General features: G+C 35.2%; 1 protein-coding gene across 1 annotated transcript in view; it reads right to left on the bottom strand.

Moving 5' to 3' along the window:
• LOC113232290 (potassium voltage-gated channel subfamily C member 4-like) overlaps window positions 1–20,878 on the bottom strand; it is a 520,425-nt gene that overhangs the window by 274,352 nt on the left and 225,195 nt on the right. Inside the window, exon 4 of the mRNA XM_026466961.1 lies at window positions 4,261–4,509. Within this exon, the coding sequence (XP_026322746.1) occupies window positions 4,261–4,509 (249 nt within the window). The remainder of the gene's footprint in view (window positions 1–4,260; window positions 4,510–20,878) is intronic.

Genomic DNA, 20,878 nt, shown 5'->3' on the forward strand with positions numbered 1-20,878 from the left:
GACATAAAAATTTAGAGTGACGTCCCTTCGCTATTACTCAGCAAGCACACAATCGAAGAAGAGGAATGAGAATCGAGAGCAGATCTAGATTTGGGAAATAACACAGAACTGTCACTAGTTGAACCGACAATCTGACATGCTCGAAGATAAACATTAGACATATAGCTGCTTTTTAAGAAAAGAACAAACTACTTAATTTTGTTCTATGACCAGAGATCAGGGTAAGCTGACATTTACCTTAACATCGAGTAGTAATACACATAGAGTAGACAATACATCCATCTGAAATCTAAAAAGAATTTTTAAGTTTTCGCGATTGTTACACATGGAGAATTATTGCTATTAAATGCTATTCTAGAAAGTCATTGGAGCCCAGCGAAAAGGCGTAGAATAAACAAAATGAAGAAGCATTATGAACCTGTATATTTCCAGCTTCTATTGTGGTGCTGCACTCGACACGTCTTTGGCAAAACAGACTTTTGTGTGATATACAAGAGCCCTGATAATATGTTGTCATGAACATTTGCTGGTGCTAATGGAATATTAGATGATTATTTGTGCACTTCATTACTTAAAGGTTGTTTTGTGGTTTCATCTGAGAAGGGGGTTACTCCATATACACTTGTTAAAGGGTTGTAAACTTTCTTCGACTTGCTGGTTTTATCGAGATGTTTTTCTTCATTGTTAGCGAGAAATATTTATTTATTTACTTAAACTTTATTGTACAATATACTGAAGTACAAATGGCAGATTTAATGCCGTATGGCATTTTGTACCAGTCAACAATTGGGCCAAACAGAAAACGCAATAGGTTGGTATACTTGTACAAGAAGAATAGAACACTAGAAAGCTAATCGATAATTTATACGATATAAAATAGATAACATAATATTAACATACTTATTATACGTACATAATAAACTTACATATACATTATAATAATAATTAATATAATATAATATAATATGTACAAAAAGCAACATTATACAGAGTCTTGATTTTGACAATTGTCAAACAGATGCTAGCGTAACATGCGCTTGAAAGATAGTTTGGTCTGAGCTGGTCTTACATGGAGCGTGAAGGCATTCCAAAGCCTTGGAAGGGTTGCATACAGGGTAAAAAAATTAGACAAAAAATCAGTACGATGAGAAGTAATAGAGATCTTAAGGCTACGGAAAGATCGAAATTCGCATCCCGGTCGAGCGGTTTGAAATTGAAATAAACATCTAAGATAATCAGGTGTAGCCAAGATCGAGAAAAGAGTGGTTAAAATTCTTAATGATCTGCGTTCACGGATGAGAAGCCGATTTAGTTGACGACGAAAAGCAGAGATGTGTTCATACTTACGTACAGACCAAAAATAAACCTAATGCAGTTAAGAAGACTGTCTAATCTGTTCAAAGAGACTTGGGAGATGTTACTGTAACACACGTCAGCATAATCAATCCTGTGATTGATGAAGTTCTAGTGTTGCCTGTGCAACACTAGAGCTTGAACAAGGAGAGTTTTCGTTTTAATAATAATACTGATACTTAACATACACAAATGTAAGTAACTATTGCGCCACAGGACTTGAACCTCTCAATTCTACTTTAAATTACTTTGTGATAATATTTTGCATAAACTTGTACAAATAAGTAACAATTCCTAACAGCAAAAAGTTGTTAGAAGAAGAAATCGACCTATTGTTTGGTTACAAAGAGGCGTATCTATCGTATCAAAACAAAACACTGTACTCAAGTCCCAGTACATATTTTTGTAATCTCATAAAAACAACAAATTTCGTAGCATATTTTGTTAATGCCGTTCTTAAAGTCAATTATAATGACTGAATAGATTCTTTAATATCTCATATACAAAATAAATTAAATGTATATCGAGTTCTTAGGTTTTCGCGATTGTTACACATAGGAAATGAAACTATTTTTCCGGATTTAAATCGCGTATATTTGTTTTTTCAAACAAACCGACGTTTCAGGCCCTTTACAGGTCCCATGGTCACGGTAGACTGAGGTGGTACAGTCTTCAACCAGTTATGTCTAATATTGATGCAAACCACCCTATTTTTTCACTATAGTTACAATAGTTATTAATTAAATACCTTATTTTTAATTTTACAAAGAAAACATTCCAATTTACGCTATATTAACTTTTACAAATTATTTTATTGAATAAATTTTTATTAAGTTCAATTTATTATTAATTATTAATAGAAATTAGAATAAACTAAAACATATTAATTAATACTGCAGTCTTATGTCTGTTTGGGATTTTTATCAGAGGAAATACTGGATCCCAAACTGGTGGTACGGAGAAACCATCTTCCCTGTTGAAATTAGGATGTTTTTTAATTTCAATGGCCTTGAGAACGGCAATGACTTCTATTGCAAGGACCTGGGGTTTGTCAAACTTCATTGAATGTGTATGTTTATCCATGACATGCTCGCAGACTGCAGACTTATTTCCGCGACGGTGTTTGACATCAGCTATATGTTCTTTGACGCGGGTACAAATACTTCGCTTTGTTTGTCCAATATAAGAGAGACCGCACTCACAGTCAAGCTTGTAAACTCCTGCATCCTGTAAGGGGATGTTACATTTCACGGGTCTCAGGAACTGAGAAATCTTCCTCAGGGGCTTGAAATAGGTCTTGATAGATGCGCACCTGAGGACTCTTCCGATCTTGTCTGTAACACCTCCCACGTCAGGTAAGATGGCAGGTCTTCGCTCGACTTTTTTGTTCAGTTTGTTTGAAAAAACAAATATACGCGATTTAAATCCGGAAAAATAGTTTCATTTCCTAAATTAAATGTATCTTTTATATTGTTAACATGGAAATTACAAAAAACAGAATTTTGTTTTTACATCATTTTCTCAAAGTGCCATTTTTAGTATTGCAGTGTCTTTGTTTGACACGGTAGTATGTTTCTGTAGAACTTGGAGTCTGGTTGAAACTTAAGCTCAAGGTGTGAGCTCTGTTTTATGAGCCGACAAACATACCACCTGTGAAGGTGAGTTATTGTAATGCATCCTGACACTCTATTTATCACCGAACACCCGTTATACGTACACCGCGCCATCTGAAGTAGGAAGTAATTGCATTTGATTTGATAAACGCTAATCTTACTTAAAGGGGACAAGTATAACAGGGGACCGTTGTGATGTGGTTGATGATCTGGTGGCTAGGAGAGAAAAGTTTGATCATAAGGAAAGGATGGATGTTAATAGAATAACGGCACAAAGGACAATGACCGATGCAATATGGAGGCAGGCCCAAACCTTCAACCAGCGTGTTCATTAGCCTACTTAATAATAAAAAAACTACTTTTCCTAACCTATGACTGTCTGAACAAACTTAGAATCTCAGTACAGAGTACTAAAAAAACCGACCTCAAAAGTACGTGGAATTACGTCTATTTGATAAGTTTTATTGAAATATCCCCTAGTTCGCCACTATACAGGACTTGACACTGGAGATAATAAAAATCAGTTCTGACTACTCAAAGTATATTGAGAGAAAAACGCCTTGTATTGGAGAAATAGCAAACCAACCATTAAAGTAATTGCTCCTAAATTAAAGTTAGGCGCTATTTATAAAAATGAATCTTCATGCGTGAACAGCCACCCTTAAAGGTGGATGATTTTCTTCAAAATGAAATGTGACCACTATGAAAGTACCCCCATTTCCAACAAAAAAAGAATCATGAAAATCGGTTCACAAAACCGGAGTTATCGCGTAACATATGTACAAAAAAAAGAACATACAGTCGAATTGAGAACCTCCTCCTTTTTTGAAGTCGGTTAATAAAATTACATTCCATATATAAAGTATATTGTTAAAAATACTCACTCTTTTGTTGAAAGACCAAGTACAAAGACACAACGCAAGCACATAGAAAAATTCGTGAGGTCCGTTGGTTCGTTCCGTGGCTTAGTTGGTATAGCGTCTGACACGGTATGCAAGAAGACGTCGGTTCGAATCCGACCGGATCGAAAGAATTTTTTCTGAGTGTTTTTTCTGAGTATTCGATCTTTGTATTAATAATTATAACAAATATTGTTTTAATTAATGTAGGATAAATAAAAATAGGAATTTGCTGGACATGCTAAGTAAGATGAGGACAATGACGGTTATCATCATTTTTAGAGTGAAATTAAAATTAGTGGTAAACACCCCCAACCCCGGTACACATATCAACCAAATTTATTGGAGAGGTAAAGATAATTCCACCTTAAGGAAGAAAAAGAAATACTACTTACCACAGATCTCACCATCAACTCAATAGTGAACCACACGTTACAAATCAGTTCAATGTAGAAGAATGCTTCATGTGGCTGTCCATTGTCTTCCCAGGGGTCTCTGAATTGATGTTCTATCGTAAAGTTGTAGGTACTGTTGTCTGTTATTGATACAAGCGGAGGGTTGGGCACTCGTAGGTCTGGATGCGTTTTCAGACAGAAGGATAGAACTGATATACAGATGAAGAACACCGATATTGCCGATATCACCTGTGGGAAAGAGAAAAATTTATTATAGTCATTGTTTATTAAACTTTAGGATAAATCACATTTATTTTTTGATTTAATTCCGTCTTCCCCTTTCGCTTCCACATATATATTATTATGGCGAACGGCTAAGGAATTAAATTCCCTGTTTGCAGACTTGTTCCCTGAATGCTATAAATTGGGCCTTTTCAAAACGGGAGTGAATAGGCATTATGTAGGTGTGCATGCTCTATCGTCGACCTCACCGTCACTTTCCATCAAGTGGAGGTCTAATGTGCACTTATAAATTTTATAAAAAAACAAACTTATTTCATAGGTAAGTTGTTTAAAACTTTAAAACTACATTTTTGATAATAGTCTAGTAGCTAACCCATCAAATAATTTATATTTAATGCTCAATGTTGCCAGATGTGTGAGTTGCAATATACCTTATTTTTAAGGAGAAATTTCGGGGGGCACGACTAGGCGGAAGAGTTGCCCCATTGAAGCGCAGTTGTGTATTTTTTCCCAACGTACAATGTAATTCTGTAAGTTTGTTCGATTAGACAGTCAAAGGATAACAAAAGTTTTTATGATTAAATGTATAGAAATCCGCTGCTTTAAATGAAAATCGAGGAATAGATTCAGAATCTGGTTTTATCGGTCATCGACCTTTACAACACCCAAAAGTTTTTGAACACTTTTCGTTGTAATAGCATGTACTGCCTTTAATTTGGAATGTGTGGGCAATAATAATTATAAATTTATTTCTCTTCACATATTTTGGTTACAATTTTTGGTACAAAAACAGTATTTTCTAAAGTGACAAACTTTGTAGGAGACTGGAATCTAAACTATATCAGAGTTCTGTGTCTTAGACTTCCAGACTCCCCAACTCAAACAGAATGCCATTACAATTTACACCAATTCTAACAGAGATGTAATGAAAAAATTCTAAACTATACTATAAATAAAAATAACTAAGTGAACATGTATTTAGAACAGTCGTGTGTGGCTGTGTGTATAAAATATAATACCCCTGGCCAGAGGCGGCTCGTGCAAGATTTCAGTGGGAGTTCACTTACCTATACATATTCAAACTAAAAAAAATTACGTACCTTTATTTGTACATGAAGTCCATGCGCCTGTCTTTTTGGTGTGAGAAAACATCGATTACTTTTTTGTGAAAGTCTGATATGGTGTTGATGAGGCGTCTTTCGATACTTATCATACACAGAGCGTTAAGGCGATCTTGTGACATGGTATTTCGTGTAAATGTCTTAATTTTGTTCAAAGTGGAAAAACAGCGCTCACTTTCCACCGAGGTCATAGGGATTGTACAAACAACTTTTAGTAATTTAATACTTTCACAAAATACTGTGTCTAATTTAAATTCTATAAAATGTTGAAGGATTGAAATGGCACCATCGGCATTGTGAAAATCTTCTCTGCTGTAAATTACTAATAACTCATTTTTTAATCTAGTTTTCTCGATAAAATCATAAGTTTTGACGACTTTATTGAAATCATTTTCTGGAAAGTTCGCGTGATAGTCCGCGAACTTGTCTGTATTAAATAATTTCGAAGCCAATAAATGGTCTGTATATGCAAATCTGTCTTTGATCTGCATTCTTACGACGTCACATACTTCCTTTCTCATGACTGAATGCTTCACGTTACCAGGTCGACGTTTTTTCTTTGGCGAAGGTGGTGCGTTAGCATTCCGCAAATCATTTATAACGTTCTCAAACTTATTAATTTCACTCATAATTTTAATCGAATCAATGGACCGCGACTGCAAACATTTGAATAAAATTTCACAGTGCGGCACTAGTGTCGCGAAAAAGTTCAGCCAATATCCGAAATCGTCATTGTTCAAATATGAGAGGAGCATCTGAGCTTGATTAAAAGTATTGTGATCACTACTAGTATCGACCATTATAGCTTGCATACACTCTTTCAGGGGCTCTAAATTATCGTGTATAACTTGCACTGTGCGGGTATTGTAATTCCATCTTGTTTGTGGAGCGGCAGGAATTCTTCGGTGGACGATTTCTTTTAAAAAATCTGATCGTTTCGAAGACCGCGTAAAAAAAGTCGGAAATGCATGTAGATTGGAAAAGAAGCTGCGTACAGTATGATTAATTGACGCGCACCTTTCCAATATCAAGTTCAATTGATGAGCGTAGCAGTGGACATAAAAAGCATACGGGTAGGTATTTCGTATAATCTTTTGAACACCATTTGTACTTCCACTCATGACCGCAGCTCCATCGTAACTTTGTCCAATCAACTTTTTTTTATCAATCTGCATAGAATGCAATTCTTTTAAGATTTCAGCCGCAATTACTTCTGCTGTAAAACCTTTAGGTTGCAAAAATTTTAAAAACCTCTCATAAACTTTGCCATCATGTATATATCTTATAATAAATACTAGTTGTTGAATCGTAGAACAATCAGTTGATTCATCTGCTTGAATTGCTATAAACTCAGATTTTTTTATCTGAATCTCTATTTCATTCTTGCAAACTTCATAAATAGCATCTAAAATATCATTCTGAATAGATTTAGACGTGCCCTTAAAAACCGAGCTGCCGGTTAAATGCTGCTTCATGGCTAAGTCGATCTCGGAAACGAAATCAATCAACCCTCTATATATTCCAGGATTCAGGGATTCTGTGGATTCGTCATGCCCCCTTAAAGCAACTTGAAATGCTCCACAAAATACTACACAATCTATTAAACGTCTCAAAATATAACGATTTTGATCAACACGTTCATTGAATTCTCTAATAGATTTTCTGTAAGCTGAATCGAGCGCCTTGCGAATATCCAGACGTCCTATCGATGCCAACTGCACTTCATTTAACATATGAGGACGAGATTGTGAATGTTTTTTCACTTTTATAGAAAGATGCGCTAAATCGTCAATACCTGTGTCTGTCCATGCAGATTCACCGCCGCCGCCTCCAAACACAAGACACGGAAAACAAAACAATTTATTAGTTTCTGCACACCCACATAACCACGGTGTTTTTGTATATTGCTCAGTTTTAAAGACGCGAGTGTATTTTTTAGTTTTTGTGCTACATTGTTGTGATAATGCAATTTCAGGGCGAGGTGGTCCCTTTGATTTTAGTTCAAGTCGTACCTCTAACGTCTTTTCACAATTTTTAATGAAACTCACACTGTATTGCTCCATTTTAAACAATGCCACAAAACAACACTAAGCTTCTTAACTTAATTGAATAATATTATTTTTTACAACACAAAATGCGCGCGAAGAAATGACGGTTTGTTTATTTGACTGAACAACAAATAAAACTGGCAACGCGGAGGCGGAGTGCAGAATCGCCTAGTCGTCGCATCTGGCATGTACAGAACGGCAACGTTACGCGGAGCGCCGCTCAAATCTTGCTAATTTTCTCATACATTTGTCACACTAATCTTTTGTTTCACGTGTCGTGCCGTAAAGAAATGTCTCTTTCGCACTCATTGAATTCAGTACTTAACTTTGTAAACAACTTTGGTTCATAGGAGCGTATCGCGGAGCGCTCCACTCAAGGGTTAGTAGTGCTATACTACGATATTACAGAGAAAGATAAAAATCTAATTGTATTTTATCGTTCATTAATAAAAAAAATAGTGCGGCTACTAGTCTAATATGAAAGCTCGATTAATAATTTTATTTTGATGGGTTGAATAGGAGTGGGAGTTCACTGCACCAGCGCTCCTTAGGACGAGCCGCCACTGCCCCTGGCTAATAGTGAAGTTAAAAATAGTGATGATATCTCCACGGTAATACTACAGGCTGCTATATCGTTTCTTTTTAGGCAGCCTTCTGATACAATATTAGGAGTTTAAAATAAATACGGAGTTGATTATTTTATAATGGCGGCAGTACACGTTACGTTTTACCGGAGAGGTCTACTGTTGCAGGTGTACCTGCGCAGGTAAACCGGAACATGTGTTGGAACACATCTGTGCAGTTCAGTGTATTTGCACAGACAGACCTCTCCGGTAGACCGTAACGTGTATGGTTATCATAAGTAACAACACCAAAGGAAGAACGATTTCGAATTTCACGTTGTCCCTGAGCGTACTACTGAAAATTAAGAAAGATGATTTGATTTTAAACGTAAGTACGCGTCGCTAAATTACATAAAGAAAGTAAGCTACTTCAAGCCATGATGATTCTATTCAAACTAATGTATACGTAACCAACGAAGCAAAAGGGAGAAAAGATGTAATTAAGAAGTCAAGAAAGCGTCTCTTGACACGTCTTTTGAAGGAATCTACGAAAGGCGATTGTCAAATAGGTTCAGAGACGGAATTTCTTAATCAGATAGCACAGACGATACAAAAGATCGTGTTAAATCAGAGGTACAATTATTAGAATCATTGTAATTATCTCGCCTGGAGGTTTTCGGCTAGTTTTTTAGTTCAAGTCACTCAGCGAGGTAAATCATCTATCTCATAGGTAAAATTTTTACAATTGAAAACGTAATTTTTGAAGCTACTGCTCGTGCCGACTTCGACGATAGACAATGACAATGACAACGACAGTGACAATGACAATGATAATGACAAGGGCAATGACAATGACAATGACAATGACAGTGACAATGACAATGATAATGACAATGACAATAATATGAAAGGTTGTTGATGTATGTGAGGCTCGAAAGTTGTGTCAGGATAGAGTAGGGTGGCGTTACGTCGTCTCTGCCTACCCCTTCTGAGGTATAAGGGCGTGAGCTTATGTATGTATGTATAATAATAAGTTTAATATATAATAATACTGCCTTCGGAAGAAAGAATGGCACAAACAGCAAATTCTAAATTCGTAGATAAATGTGTTTATTCATGTTTTAAATACATACCACATGCTTCATACATAAACTTTCATTGTGTTATATTCAGCCGTTTTTAAAAACGCCTTGAACTGTTTTAATTTTTTTTTAAATATTATAACTGCATACAAAGAGCGTCGCTAATTAAAATCTGACTTTTAATACCTTGACTCATAAATAGAACTAAAGGGCACAATTGTATTCATTTGAGCCTTTTTTTGTGTTATTATATTGTAACTGAACTACATTATAAGGTTCCAGTTCCATACATTACTAAGTCAAACCCTTTGATGTTGACGTTTTAAACGTAATAAACGGCAAATGGAGGACCGATCATCGTGGAGATCGTTAGGGGAGGCCTATGCACAGCAGTTGGCGTCGTTTGGATGAATGATGAAACGGCAAATATGACATTTTATACTAAAAAATCTGATTATGGAAGTTAGTTATGCCCTTTGAGCTTGCTGCATATTTAACAATTGTTGAGATAATTTTTTTACAAAAAAAAAGTGGATTGGTCATTGACTTACAAATAAATGGACGACGGGTCTAATACAAAAACCACGAAAAAAATGTCCCAAGTCAACCTATTTAAACGTAGTGACATGTAAAGGAATATGAAAAAGCTAAAACGTTGAATTTAAATTGTAATGTCATCGCAGTACTGTCTAATTTTGCTTGCTTCGCTGTCAGTCGAACAAACGAAGACTAAAGCGTGAATGACGCTCTGTATACGATTTTAACGCCCTGTAAGTTCGGACACTTTTTAGCGCGGACCCGCCGTCCATATAATTGTAAGTCAATGGGATTGGCATTTTATTTCCTGATGCCAAATGTGTAGGTATGCAACAAATTTTGATAAAAATGTTAGTTGTGCCCTTTTTCGTTCTGAGGGCAGAATATTAAACAACATCACAATGTTGCTCCGATTCCAAACTAAATAACAAAAGCACTTGTGTAGGAAACAACGACTGTAGCATAAACACCCAAACCCGAGACATTACAGGAATGTTTTTTTACATTGACCCGGCCAAGGATCGAACCCGGGATCTCAGAGATAGCGACACCATGAAAACCGGTGTGCAAGCTACTCGACCACGGAGATCGTCAAGTTATATATTACTTTTTAGCCATTCCCTACTATAAATCATTAATCGTTTTCTTCAATACGTAGAAAAACAATCACATATTGAATCGGTTCTGTTGCGCGGGTCGTGTAGGAGGGATACTGGCTTTATTTCGGAATTAATTTTTTTACAAAGGATATTTATTTATTTATTCATTGGCACAACTACAGAATACAAATTTACATTATAAATACAAACTTATATTACTAAACGAAATAGAGATTAAATCTGCATTCCATTTACAGTTGCGCACAGCATTCTCATATTATTAAACACAACAAAAAATGTTTACAAATTACAAGAAAATTTTGACTGAAGGATACTATAATTACCAAAATTATGACTTAACTTACATAGCAAAACATAATAACGAAAGTGAGGATCTAAAAATTATTTTTATTATTATTTTTACTGTGTTGTCTTAAAATTGCAACTTTTTAAAAATGCGGGATAACTTTGGAAATATGTATATGTCCAAACTCTTGTCCTTGTTCATATTAAAGCTATTTGAAAGATATATGTAAAATCTTTTAAAATTTCGCGAAAATTTTACAAATCGTGTTTTCACACCGCATAGTAATCAGTGCATATCCTCAATTTTACTATATATTTTTTTAAAGTAATAGATCCAACACTCACTGCGGAATCAACCAAAGCCGTTTGAGGTTGTATAGACCCTTAAAATAAATAAAAATGTTGCTAGAGTATAATTATTATAATTTATTTTAATTAATCTTTTAGGCCATGGGAAACTCGAGTCTAGAATAAATATTCAAAATAATAGTAACCCTAATACAGAGTGGAAAAAATCAATGGGATATGAAGATAGAGTATCTTGAATGCTTAAGGTAGCTATTTTTACTTTAATACGTTTTTTAAATTTCACAAAGTTTTTGAAAACCTTTCCTCAACCAGGAATCGAACCAAATAAAAATACAAAAAAATAAACTCGCATTTGTTATTGTACTAGGTATTGGATAAGATCAATAATACGGATCAAATACATTATGGAAGAATGACGTAAGAGGAGTTACATCAAACATGTTTATTGCCCCATTAGATACAGAAAGAATATAATCCACGTCCTCTCCAATTCTTGTAACTCTATCTACAATATTAGTAGCTAGTGTTACAAGAATTTGAGAGGATGTAGGTTATATTTTTCTGTACCTATCTAATGGAGCAATAAACGTTTTTGGTGTAACTCCTCTTATGCCATTCTTTCATGAAGGGTGCAATATGCTGTATCGCGTCTGTTTGGTCTAAGTTTAAAACTTACATAAATAATGACGTCACGAAATAACGGTGGCAATTACGTGGCAACTCTGGTTGTCAATTTACCAACAAGCACCGCGTGCTGTGTTATATGGAATTTATGGAACATCGGCACTGAAGTGTCTAAAAGGTACTAGCCAAAAACCGTAAGAGACATTAATATCCTGTGACGTCAGTGAAGTTATACTTTGAGAATGTATTTAATACATAATGAGACACGAGCACTTTGTCTAGATGACAGGATGAATTGAATAATTATGAAGAAGATGGAGTACATTTACTAAAAATAGAAATACAGTATAAATAAAATTGTTTGCTAAAAACGTCATTTTGGAGAGTTGCACCAGAGAAATGGTATCGTGATTTTAAGGCTTTAATACAGGCACTTTAATACAGGTTTACAATAAGATTCCGGAGCATATATTAAGATTATCATTTCTTAAATTTAAAAACTAATTTAAATATATTTTGATTGAAAAGTCATATTACAAAATTGAAGACTACGAGTGAAGATGTATGGAAAGACTACATGGCTCCAGAATCCACACAAATTTGGTTCAAAGTGTATTCCATAGAATTTAAGTGTAAGTTTATTCTATCTACGAAATAATGCTGGTCACGGGTCTCTCTCTCACTTTGACCCAATGCGGGTTGGTGACTTCACTCGATTGCAAACTTTCTTCAACTTGCAGGTTTCAAAACGATGTTTTCCTTCACCGAAAAGCTCATGACAACTTTTTCGCACTTAAATTTCGTAAACCCAGAGGTGCGAGACTGGATTCTAACCCACGGCCTCCGCTTGCGAGGTGGTAGGTAAAACCAATAGGCTACAACGGTTTTATTTATACACATGCCTTTCAGAAACAAAATACATTCTCTTACTTGTACTTAATAAGTTTATTTAATAAAATGTCTTGCATACAAAATGAATAAAATTGGCAATTTTTTTTAATGCTGATAAACTTAGTTTCACGTAAGGATAAAAATTGGGACAGCAGAATTTGATTAAAAGACTTGTACCGAATTAGTCCTATATTCTATTCCCAGAAAAAAATTACCAGCCTTAACTTTATGGCTATGGAAATTATAGGCACATGCGACTTGTCAACTTTCTCAACAACTGTCGCAGGGTGATGCGCACAGTGGTACTGGGCCTAAGGACTCTGCGATTAATAGCTTTGGGTGGTACTGCAACTATTATGGATAGGCATGTCTTTCACCAACAGGCGCACGACTTATAAGTCCAATGTCGCTTGGTGTTATAGAAGAAAGAATCAATATAAGCGCTATTTAAGTATTGAGAAAGTTAAAGACATTATAGAAGAAATTCGTCGACGTAGTAAAGTCGATCTGTAGCTTAGTTGGTAAAGCTTTGGGGACGGATTCCCGTGGTCGCAGGCTCGAGTCTTGTCGGGTCGAAGGACTTTTTCTTTGTGTTCGATATTTGTATTTAATAATAACAAACTGTGGACTTGTTTCACAAAAAATGAGCGGGTTAAACAAAGAAAAGACGTAGCAAGCCACGACGCCGCGCAGGTCAAACCTCATGGAAGAATGGCATAAATTATAACCCACATGCTCCCCAATTCTTGTAACTCTATCTACAATATTAGGCGCTAGAATTACAAGAATTGGAGAGGATGTGGGTTATAATTTTCCTGTATCTCGTGGAGCAATACACGTTTTTGCCGTAACTTCACATAAGCCATTCTCCCATGAGGGGTGCGAATAGGAAATGAAATTAATTTTTGGAATCTAAATAGCGTATATTTGTTTTTTCAAACAAACCAACGCTTTGGGCCCTTTACAGGTCCCATGCTCACGGTTGGCTGAGTTGGTAAAGTCATCAAACCACCCTATTTTACACTGTTGTTACAAAAGTTTATAACAATATACCTTAATTTTTTTTTCTAAGAACATTCTAATTTACAATACATATGTTTTGCAAATTATTTTATTTTAAAAATATAAATTATTTATTAATTCAATTTTATTATTAACCTTCAAGCGGTCGCGCGCGGTCTTAGAGACCGCAACGACCTTATTTTAGTCATCTTACAAAAACTATAAACGGTTGCGCGACCGGATATCCTCGATGGGGCAAGGTACTTCCCCTTAGTAGCCCTGTAACATTCGTTGCAAGCGCACATGTGTCTTAATTTGTGTTTGTGGTCTCAGAATCCGCGCGCGATCGGTCGTATTCCGGAAAAATTCATGGAACGAAATTAAACCTGTGTGAGCATTTCACGTTATTTGTACTATATTACTTACAAAATTACATTATTTTGTGTAATATATATTAAATTATTTATTATTTCACTATTTGTTGTCAGAACGGCTTGCAGAGGAAGCGGAAACAGAAGATGAAGACTTTGACGATGTCAAACCATTGCTACTGATAATGAGTAGGTTATCGTACTACCTGCACTTAAAAAAAGTTAGAAGCATTTTATTTTGTTTTCCTTTTTTATTTTATAACAATTGAGATAGTACGTAGATCGTCATGAAAAAAACATTCAAAAATAATTGTGATTTTAGAGTTCCTACAATATTGTGCAATTGACATTGACATACAATTATATGGACGTCGGGTCCGCGCTAAAAAGTGTCCGAAGTTATAGGGCGTTAAAATCGTATACAGAGCGTCATTCACGCTATAGTCTTCGTTTTGTTCGACTGACAGCGAAGCAAGCAAAATTAGACAGTACTGCGATGACATTACAATTTAAATTCAACGTTTTAGCTTTTTCATATCCCTTTACATGTCACTACGTTCAAATAGGTTGACTTGGGACATTTTTTTCGTGGTTTTTGTATTAGACCCGTCGTCCATTTATTTGTAAGTCAATGGCAATTGATGATAATATTGATTGATCTCGATAATAATATATTATAGTGTGCTTATGAACGATTAAGATAGAAAACTTCATCTTGTTCTATTATTTTGTTGATTTTTAACGTTGTTTGTGTCATATGACTGAAATTTTGAATTTTTATAGACTTTTCAACTAATAAGTACAAATTTAATGTAATATATTTAATAAATAGTAAATAATGTTTTTTATTTTCATATATATAGATAAAAGACTTTTTTATAATGCTACACAACGTCATGAAAATATTCTATTGTCTTCTCAAACGAACGCGTAAAGTTGCGGTCTCACAGACCGCACGCGACTGCTTATGTTCGGCGCAAGGGTGCGACCACTGGACGGTTACTATTTATTTATTCAAGTAATAAACAGTCATGTACAAACAATTGTCTAAGAACACTGTATAAAAATAGACCTATAGTAACCTACATTAACACATATAACATCAATTGTGCAAATATGTGACGGATACAAAATATTTACTTATATAATATCAAAATATTCATTTTACAGACATAAATATAATAATATAATAAAAATGTAACCACTAGAATGTTTACAAACATATCAACATCATAAATACACTTACCTTAAAAACTACACGACCGCCTGAGAAATGTTTTTTTTTTGCATATTTTATTCGACAACTTGAAACACAAAAAGTCCTTTTTGAACGTGAGGAGATATGAGGTACATTCAACAAAATGTTCTCTTAAAAGTTTGCGGAATCAATGCCATTGTGAACGAGCTTGTATAAAAATATGCTATCTAGGTAATGAAATCTAGAAATCTAGAAAAGTAGTCAGTTTAAAAAGTCAGAGCGATAGTCCAAGGACTTAATTTTCATTGGACTTCTTTTGAAGATAAAGTTTATATTGCACCGTTTTACTTAAAAGACTTGCTAAAAAGATCTCATATGTGAACAAAACGTTTAGTAAGAAATACTACGGACAGAAAGCTATGCCATCAATCATCGTATTGTGTCTTGAATAAGGTCTTCAAAGGTTCTCTTCACTTTGATCGATTATGAGGTAGAATAAACGAGTCGGGCTCACTTTACATACGTTTATTACCACACGGATGGACTTTAGCTCGGCCAGATATAGTGGATTCTGTCTTGAACGTTATTCTAAAAGTCATACTATTTTTTATGATACCAAGTGCCGGAACACGTCGACCTGCTGGTAAGCGACACGCCTGTCCATAACAGTTACAATATGCCACAGCGCCCGTCACCCTGAGACATTACTTGACAAGTCCACGTGCTTGTAATTTCACCAGCACCCTTACCTTTCAAAACCGAAACGCATTGTCAATATCATATTACTACTTGGCGGCAGAAATAGGTAAGGTGGCAGTACTTCCCTGGACGACCTCTTTCTCAAGGAGCTCTACTGCTAGGCGTTTATTTAGTACACTTAAGAAAGAAAGCGGACGTTAACACTTCTTAGGAGTATATGAGTTTGTCTGCTTCTATTCTTAGACGGGCATTGTGAGAGAGAGAGCCGGCCATCGGGAGTGAGATACACAGGTTTTTAACTGATAGGAATCCGAGGACACATTGGGCGACGTTTTATCGCCGGGTGGGTCCACGTAAGGGAGTTCCACATAGCCCCGTCATGTTATCGTCTGCGGCGGGCTATGCGTTATACATTTTCCTGTGTAATATAAAAAAGACAAAGGAAATTACACTTGAACTTTTATATACAAATGTAAGAATGTAAGTGCGCAGTTGACCTCCATCTCACCTGATGAAAAATGACGATGAGGTCGATGATGGAGCATGCACACCTATTCTCTCTCGCCTTTAAAAGGTCCAAGTTATAACATTCAGGGAACAAGTCTGCAGGCAGGGAATTCCATTCCATAGCCGTTAGCCATATGAATGTGGAAGCGCAACGCTTCGTGAGAACCTTCGGAATATCCACAAGATAGGGGTGGAATCCAAGCCTACGACTAGTCCCCTGATGACGGAATTAAATCGTGATATATCCTGTAAAATACCGATAAGTAGGCAACTCTACGGCGGTGTTAAAGGCTTTGCAGCGTCGCCTCTACTAATTCCGAGTCACCTATAAGCCTCTTAGTACGCTTGTCTATTGAATCCAAGGTGGCCAGCTGGTATGTAACAGAGTCATTCCAAAGATGGCAGCAGTACTCCATACATGACCGAACTTGTGCTTGATACAGCTGAAGCTACCGTCTCAGGGCGAACTTGTCACATGATTAGACTTAACTATTCACTCGATAGGGAGATCCTCCTGAGAAGAAACTCCAGAGGTTGCTTTTTGTAAAGAACAATTTGTAACAAATATGACAGTTCAAGACAATCTGCAAGGGCTGTTAGAAGTGTACACATGTCCCTTAAATGAATTTGTGAAGACCGTTGTCAATAACAGCCAATTTATTTTTATAACGTTGGTCAGGTACTCATAGTGAGGGAAGAGATTGATTGATACCAGGTTGTTTGGCATGTTATTATTATTTTCATTTTGCGTAAAATTTATTGGCTTATAAAGGTCTAATACATGCAATTTTCAATGGTCACTATTAAGAATTATGGTGATACATTTCATTGTTTAATTATGAATTCTAAATAATATATATAAATGTAGGATTTTTATCTCCGCATATGATATGCACACAATTAGCGGAAAATTTAATACTGCTACGGTGATTATTAAATACGTACCTATTTATACAGGGTGTTTAAATATTGTACACCAGATTTCCCGATGAGTGCCAAATAGCATTTTTATAATTAATTTGTTTTAAAACGAGATTAAATGCAATCAAAGCTACTCTAATTTCTAGTGTAAACAAGTAATCACCTAGAAGGCGCTAATTGCATTGATTTTTATGAATACAACCGGCTATTCTTTTATTTTAAAAAGACGTTTACTAGTGTAAAATTTCAATTAAGGGCTACATTATTATTTGATTAAAAAATTGTTTACATATTGACAAGCGTCCGTTTATAAATTTGTAATACGCGATGCCATCTATTGTGACACACACATATTTGTCGAAAGTTTTAAAAACTGAATAATATTATAAGGAAAAAACTGACTACTTGAAGTTCATATTAAAGAGGAATTATTTGATATCCATTACCATTTAAACTACTTTCAGGCTATTGATCAGCGCAATCTAGTTGTAAGACGGGATTATGACCTCTTGAGTTATTGCAGGATTAAAGAAAACTATCCTATTTAATCAATCAATTAGGTCGTGGAACGAACTCACTGTCGGGGTTTTCTCGCAAACACAGCATGGAGTCCTTCAAAAGGGGTTTGTGAAGGGTTCTAAAGGGTTGACAATGCGCTCGTGACACCTCTGGTGTTGCAGGCATTCATAGACGTCGGTAACCGCTTTCCATCAGACAGGCCGTATGCCTGTTTGCTGCCTACATAATATAAAAAGTAATAAAATAAACGACTAAAAAGTCGTTGAAAAACCAAATACAAAGACACGACGCAAGCACATACAAAAATTCGTGAGGTCCGTTGGTTCGTTCCGTGGCTTAGTTGGTATAGCGTCTGGCACAGTATGGAAGAAGACGTCGGTTCGAATCCGACCGGATCGAAGGAATTTTTTCTGAGTGTTAGATCTTTGTATTAATAATTATAACAAACTAGTGGAGTAATTTCACAAAAAATAATTGAATATCAATTCAATAAAAATTTAATTAAGTAATAAAATATTTAAAAATTTTTTCTTCCATGTCGCAAAGCCATGTGACACCCTGTATATCTCTTTGAATAAATCTATGTGGAAATAAAATTAAATAATACAGTACTTCGCGCAATCTTAATTCATTGCTTGCAGTGCACGGTGTTGTAGTCATTATGTTCTCAAATTTTGGTAAGATTTGCGGTCTTTTATATTATCGAGTTTTTAGACTTTCGAAACAATGTTTCGGATTAAAATCGCATGTACTTCAAACACACCAACGTTTCGGTCCCTTTACAGGTTTCGCAGGCTCTTAAAGTGATTCCCCGTACCGGCAATGGTGGGAGTCAAAGTCAAACAAAATTAAACTTGAAAACGTATTTTTTTAAGCTCCTGCTAGTTTACTGTGCTGATTTCTCTGAGAAAAACGAGGGAATGTCCTTTCAAATAAACTTAAATGCTATGGAATTTGATCATATTTGTGTATAATCTCGAGTCACGTCGTCTTTCCATATCGCACTTCAATACAACAGTGTATTAACTCGAAAAGTGTATTTTATCAGAATAGATGAAAACCGAATTACACACGTCTGTTGAAAAAATTATATATATTTACGTTGAAGTTTATTACAGACATCTAAACAATTTCCTGCCTGTCAAATATATTTAAAAATAAAATTGAAACGTTAACTTTATATTCTTGAGTAAAGACTGTTTTGTCTAGAATTAGCTCACAAAAATTTTGTCTCATTTTAGTTAAGTAGATATTTTTTAATTGTTTCTTACAACATTCTAACGACGGTTTTATTCACCTGTAGAGAACCAAATTTCCGTTCAGCAATAGTATAATAATATATAAACTTGAATTTCACATATTTAGAGTTACGACACTATTGTAGACACGCCAGCACGTCAAGCTACACATTGACGTATCTTGTTCCGTTGCAATGGAGGCGATTTTCGAACAAAAATGTGTAGTCTAATATGCCGTTGTCCGTACTAGCAGTGCATGACTTTTCAATTAAGGTAAAATACTCTCAATGTAAGTTTTAAACCTAAGAAATGATAATTTTAATATTATGCTCCGTAATCTTATTGTAAAAATGTATACAGTTCGCCATAAAAGATTAGAATAGAATAGGATAGAAAAACATTTATTTCAACGCCACAATTCATAGATATAAAAAAGAGATTAATAGTACTTGGACAAAAAAAAGAAAACTTTCAATTTCAGAAAGAATTAAGAACAAAATAAAAAAATATTAAAAACAAAAAACAACAATGAAGTAACATACGAGTAGAATAGACAAAAAGCAATAAAATAAATATAACGGTTAAAATTTGTTGCGTCATTTGTGCGGTTGTGACGTACGCAAAAGGATCTCATTCAGCTTATGTCACAGACATAATTAGGTTGTGGCGCTGGTTTTCAATGAGCTCCAAGCCGAAATGAGTGACAGACGTGTGTGTGTATTTTTATAAAATCTACTGATGGACGAGCAAGTCGTGCGCCTAGCTCGTCTTGCGTCGCCCACGTGACACAAATCTCGCAGTCGATATCTTTTTAAACTAAATAAGTCCCATTTTTGTTTGTTGTAAATAATAGACACTACATTGCATACGCTTATCACTGCATATATGTATTATGAATTATTATAAATGAATTATTTAAGTATTTTATAAATATAAGAGAACACACCATACTACATTACAGAAATATATACGTAATTTATTTTAGTTTAAACGCGACACACCCGCCCGGTACTCACTCGGTTTTAGGGTCCACTGAAAATCAGCGTCACAGCCTTTTCCCGGCGGTGACATTAGCTGAGTGGATTCTATTACATACGCCACAGCCGCACACATGACATCTAATTAGTACAACAATAGTGTTGACTAGCTTTGTGGTCGCTTAATTATTTATTATTAAGATTTTATTTTTAATTAATTTTATTTCGTTTTTTTTGTTATTCTATTTTCTGTTTGTTTTAGTTTTAATTTAGTTCTGTTTTTTTTTTTTTTTACTTTTTATTATTTACTGTGTATTATTGTGTTGTGGCGTAATGTAATAAATGAATTCTATTCTATTCTATCCTAATAGTTAGCTACACGCCTGTCCATAACAGATGCGGTTTCTAAATTGAGTAGGCGAGATGTTGTTGCAATGTTTAGGCTACGTTCCGGACATTATCTGTCGAACTGGTTTGGACATCTTATGAAAAAAAGTGAATTTACCAAATTGTGAAGCTTGTAATCAAATTTAAGACGTCCAACTCTTGTTGGCGGAATGTACCAAGAACGAAAGCCAGCGACAACTACTGATGTTTCTGTTACAATTGAAGCGCTCCAACGTCAACTTCTTCCAAGGGTTTCTATCTGAACCCTTATCAAAATATACTAAAATGTTGTGTGACATAGTAAACTGGCGATAGATGACGTCATAGTCAAAGTCAAAGTCAAAGTCAAAGATTATTTATTCCATAGGTAAAATAAATTTACACTTGAAAACGTCACATTTAAGCTACTGCTCGTTCACTACGCTGACTTCCCTGAGAAGAGCGAGCAAGAAACTCTAGGGATTGCTCTTTTCAAA

Source organism: Hyposmocoma kahamanoa, unplaced genomic scaffold (assembly GCF_003589595.1).
Source record: "Hyposmocoma kahamanoa isolate Upper Pololo Valley unplaced genomic scaffold, ASM358959v1 68, whole genome shotgun sequence".
NCBI lineage: Eukaryota > Metazoa > Arthropoda > Insecta > Lepidoptera > Cosmopterigidae > Hyposmocoma > Hyposmocoma kahamanoa.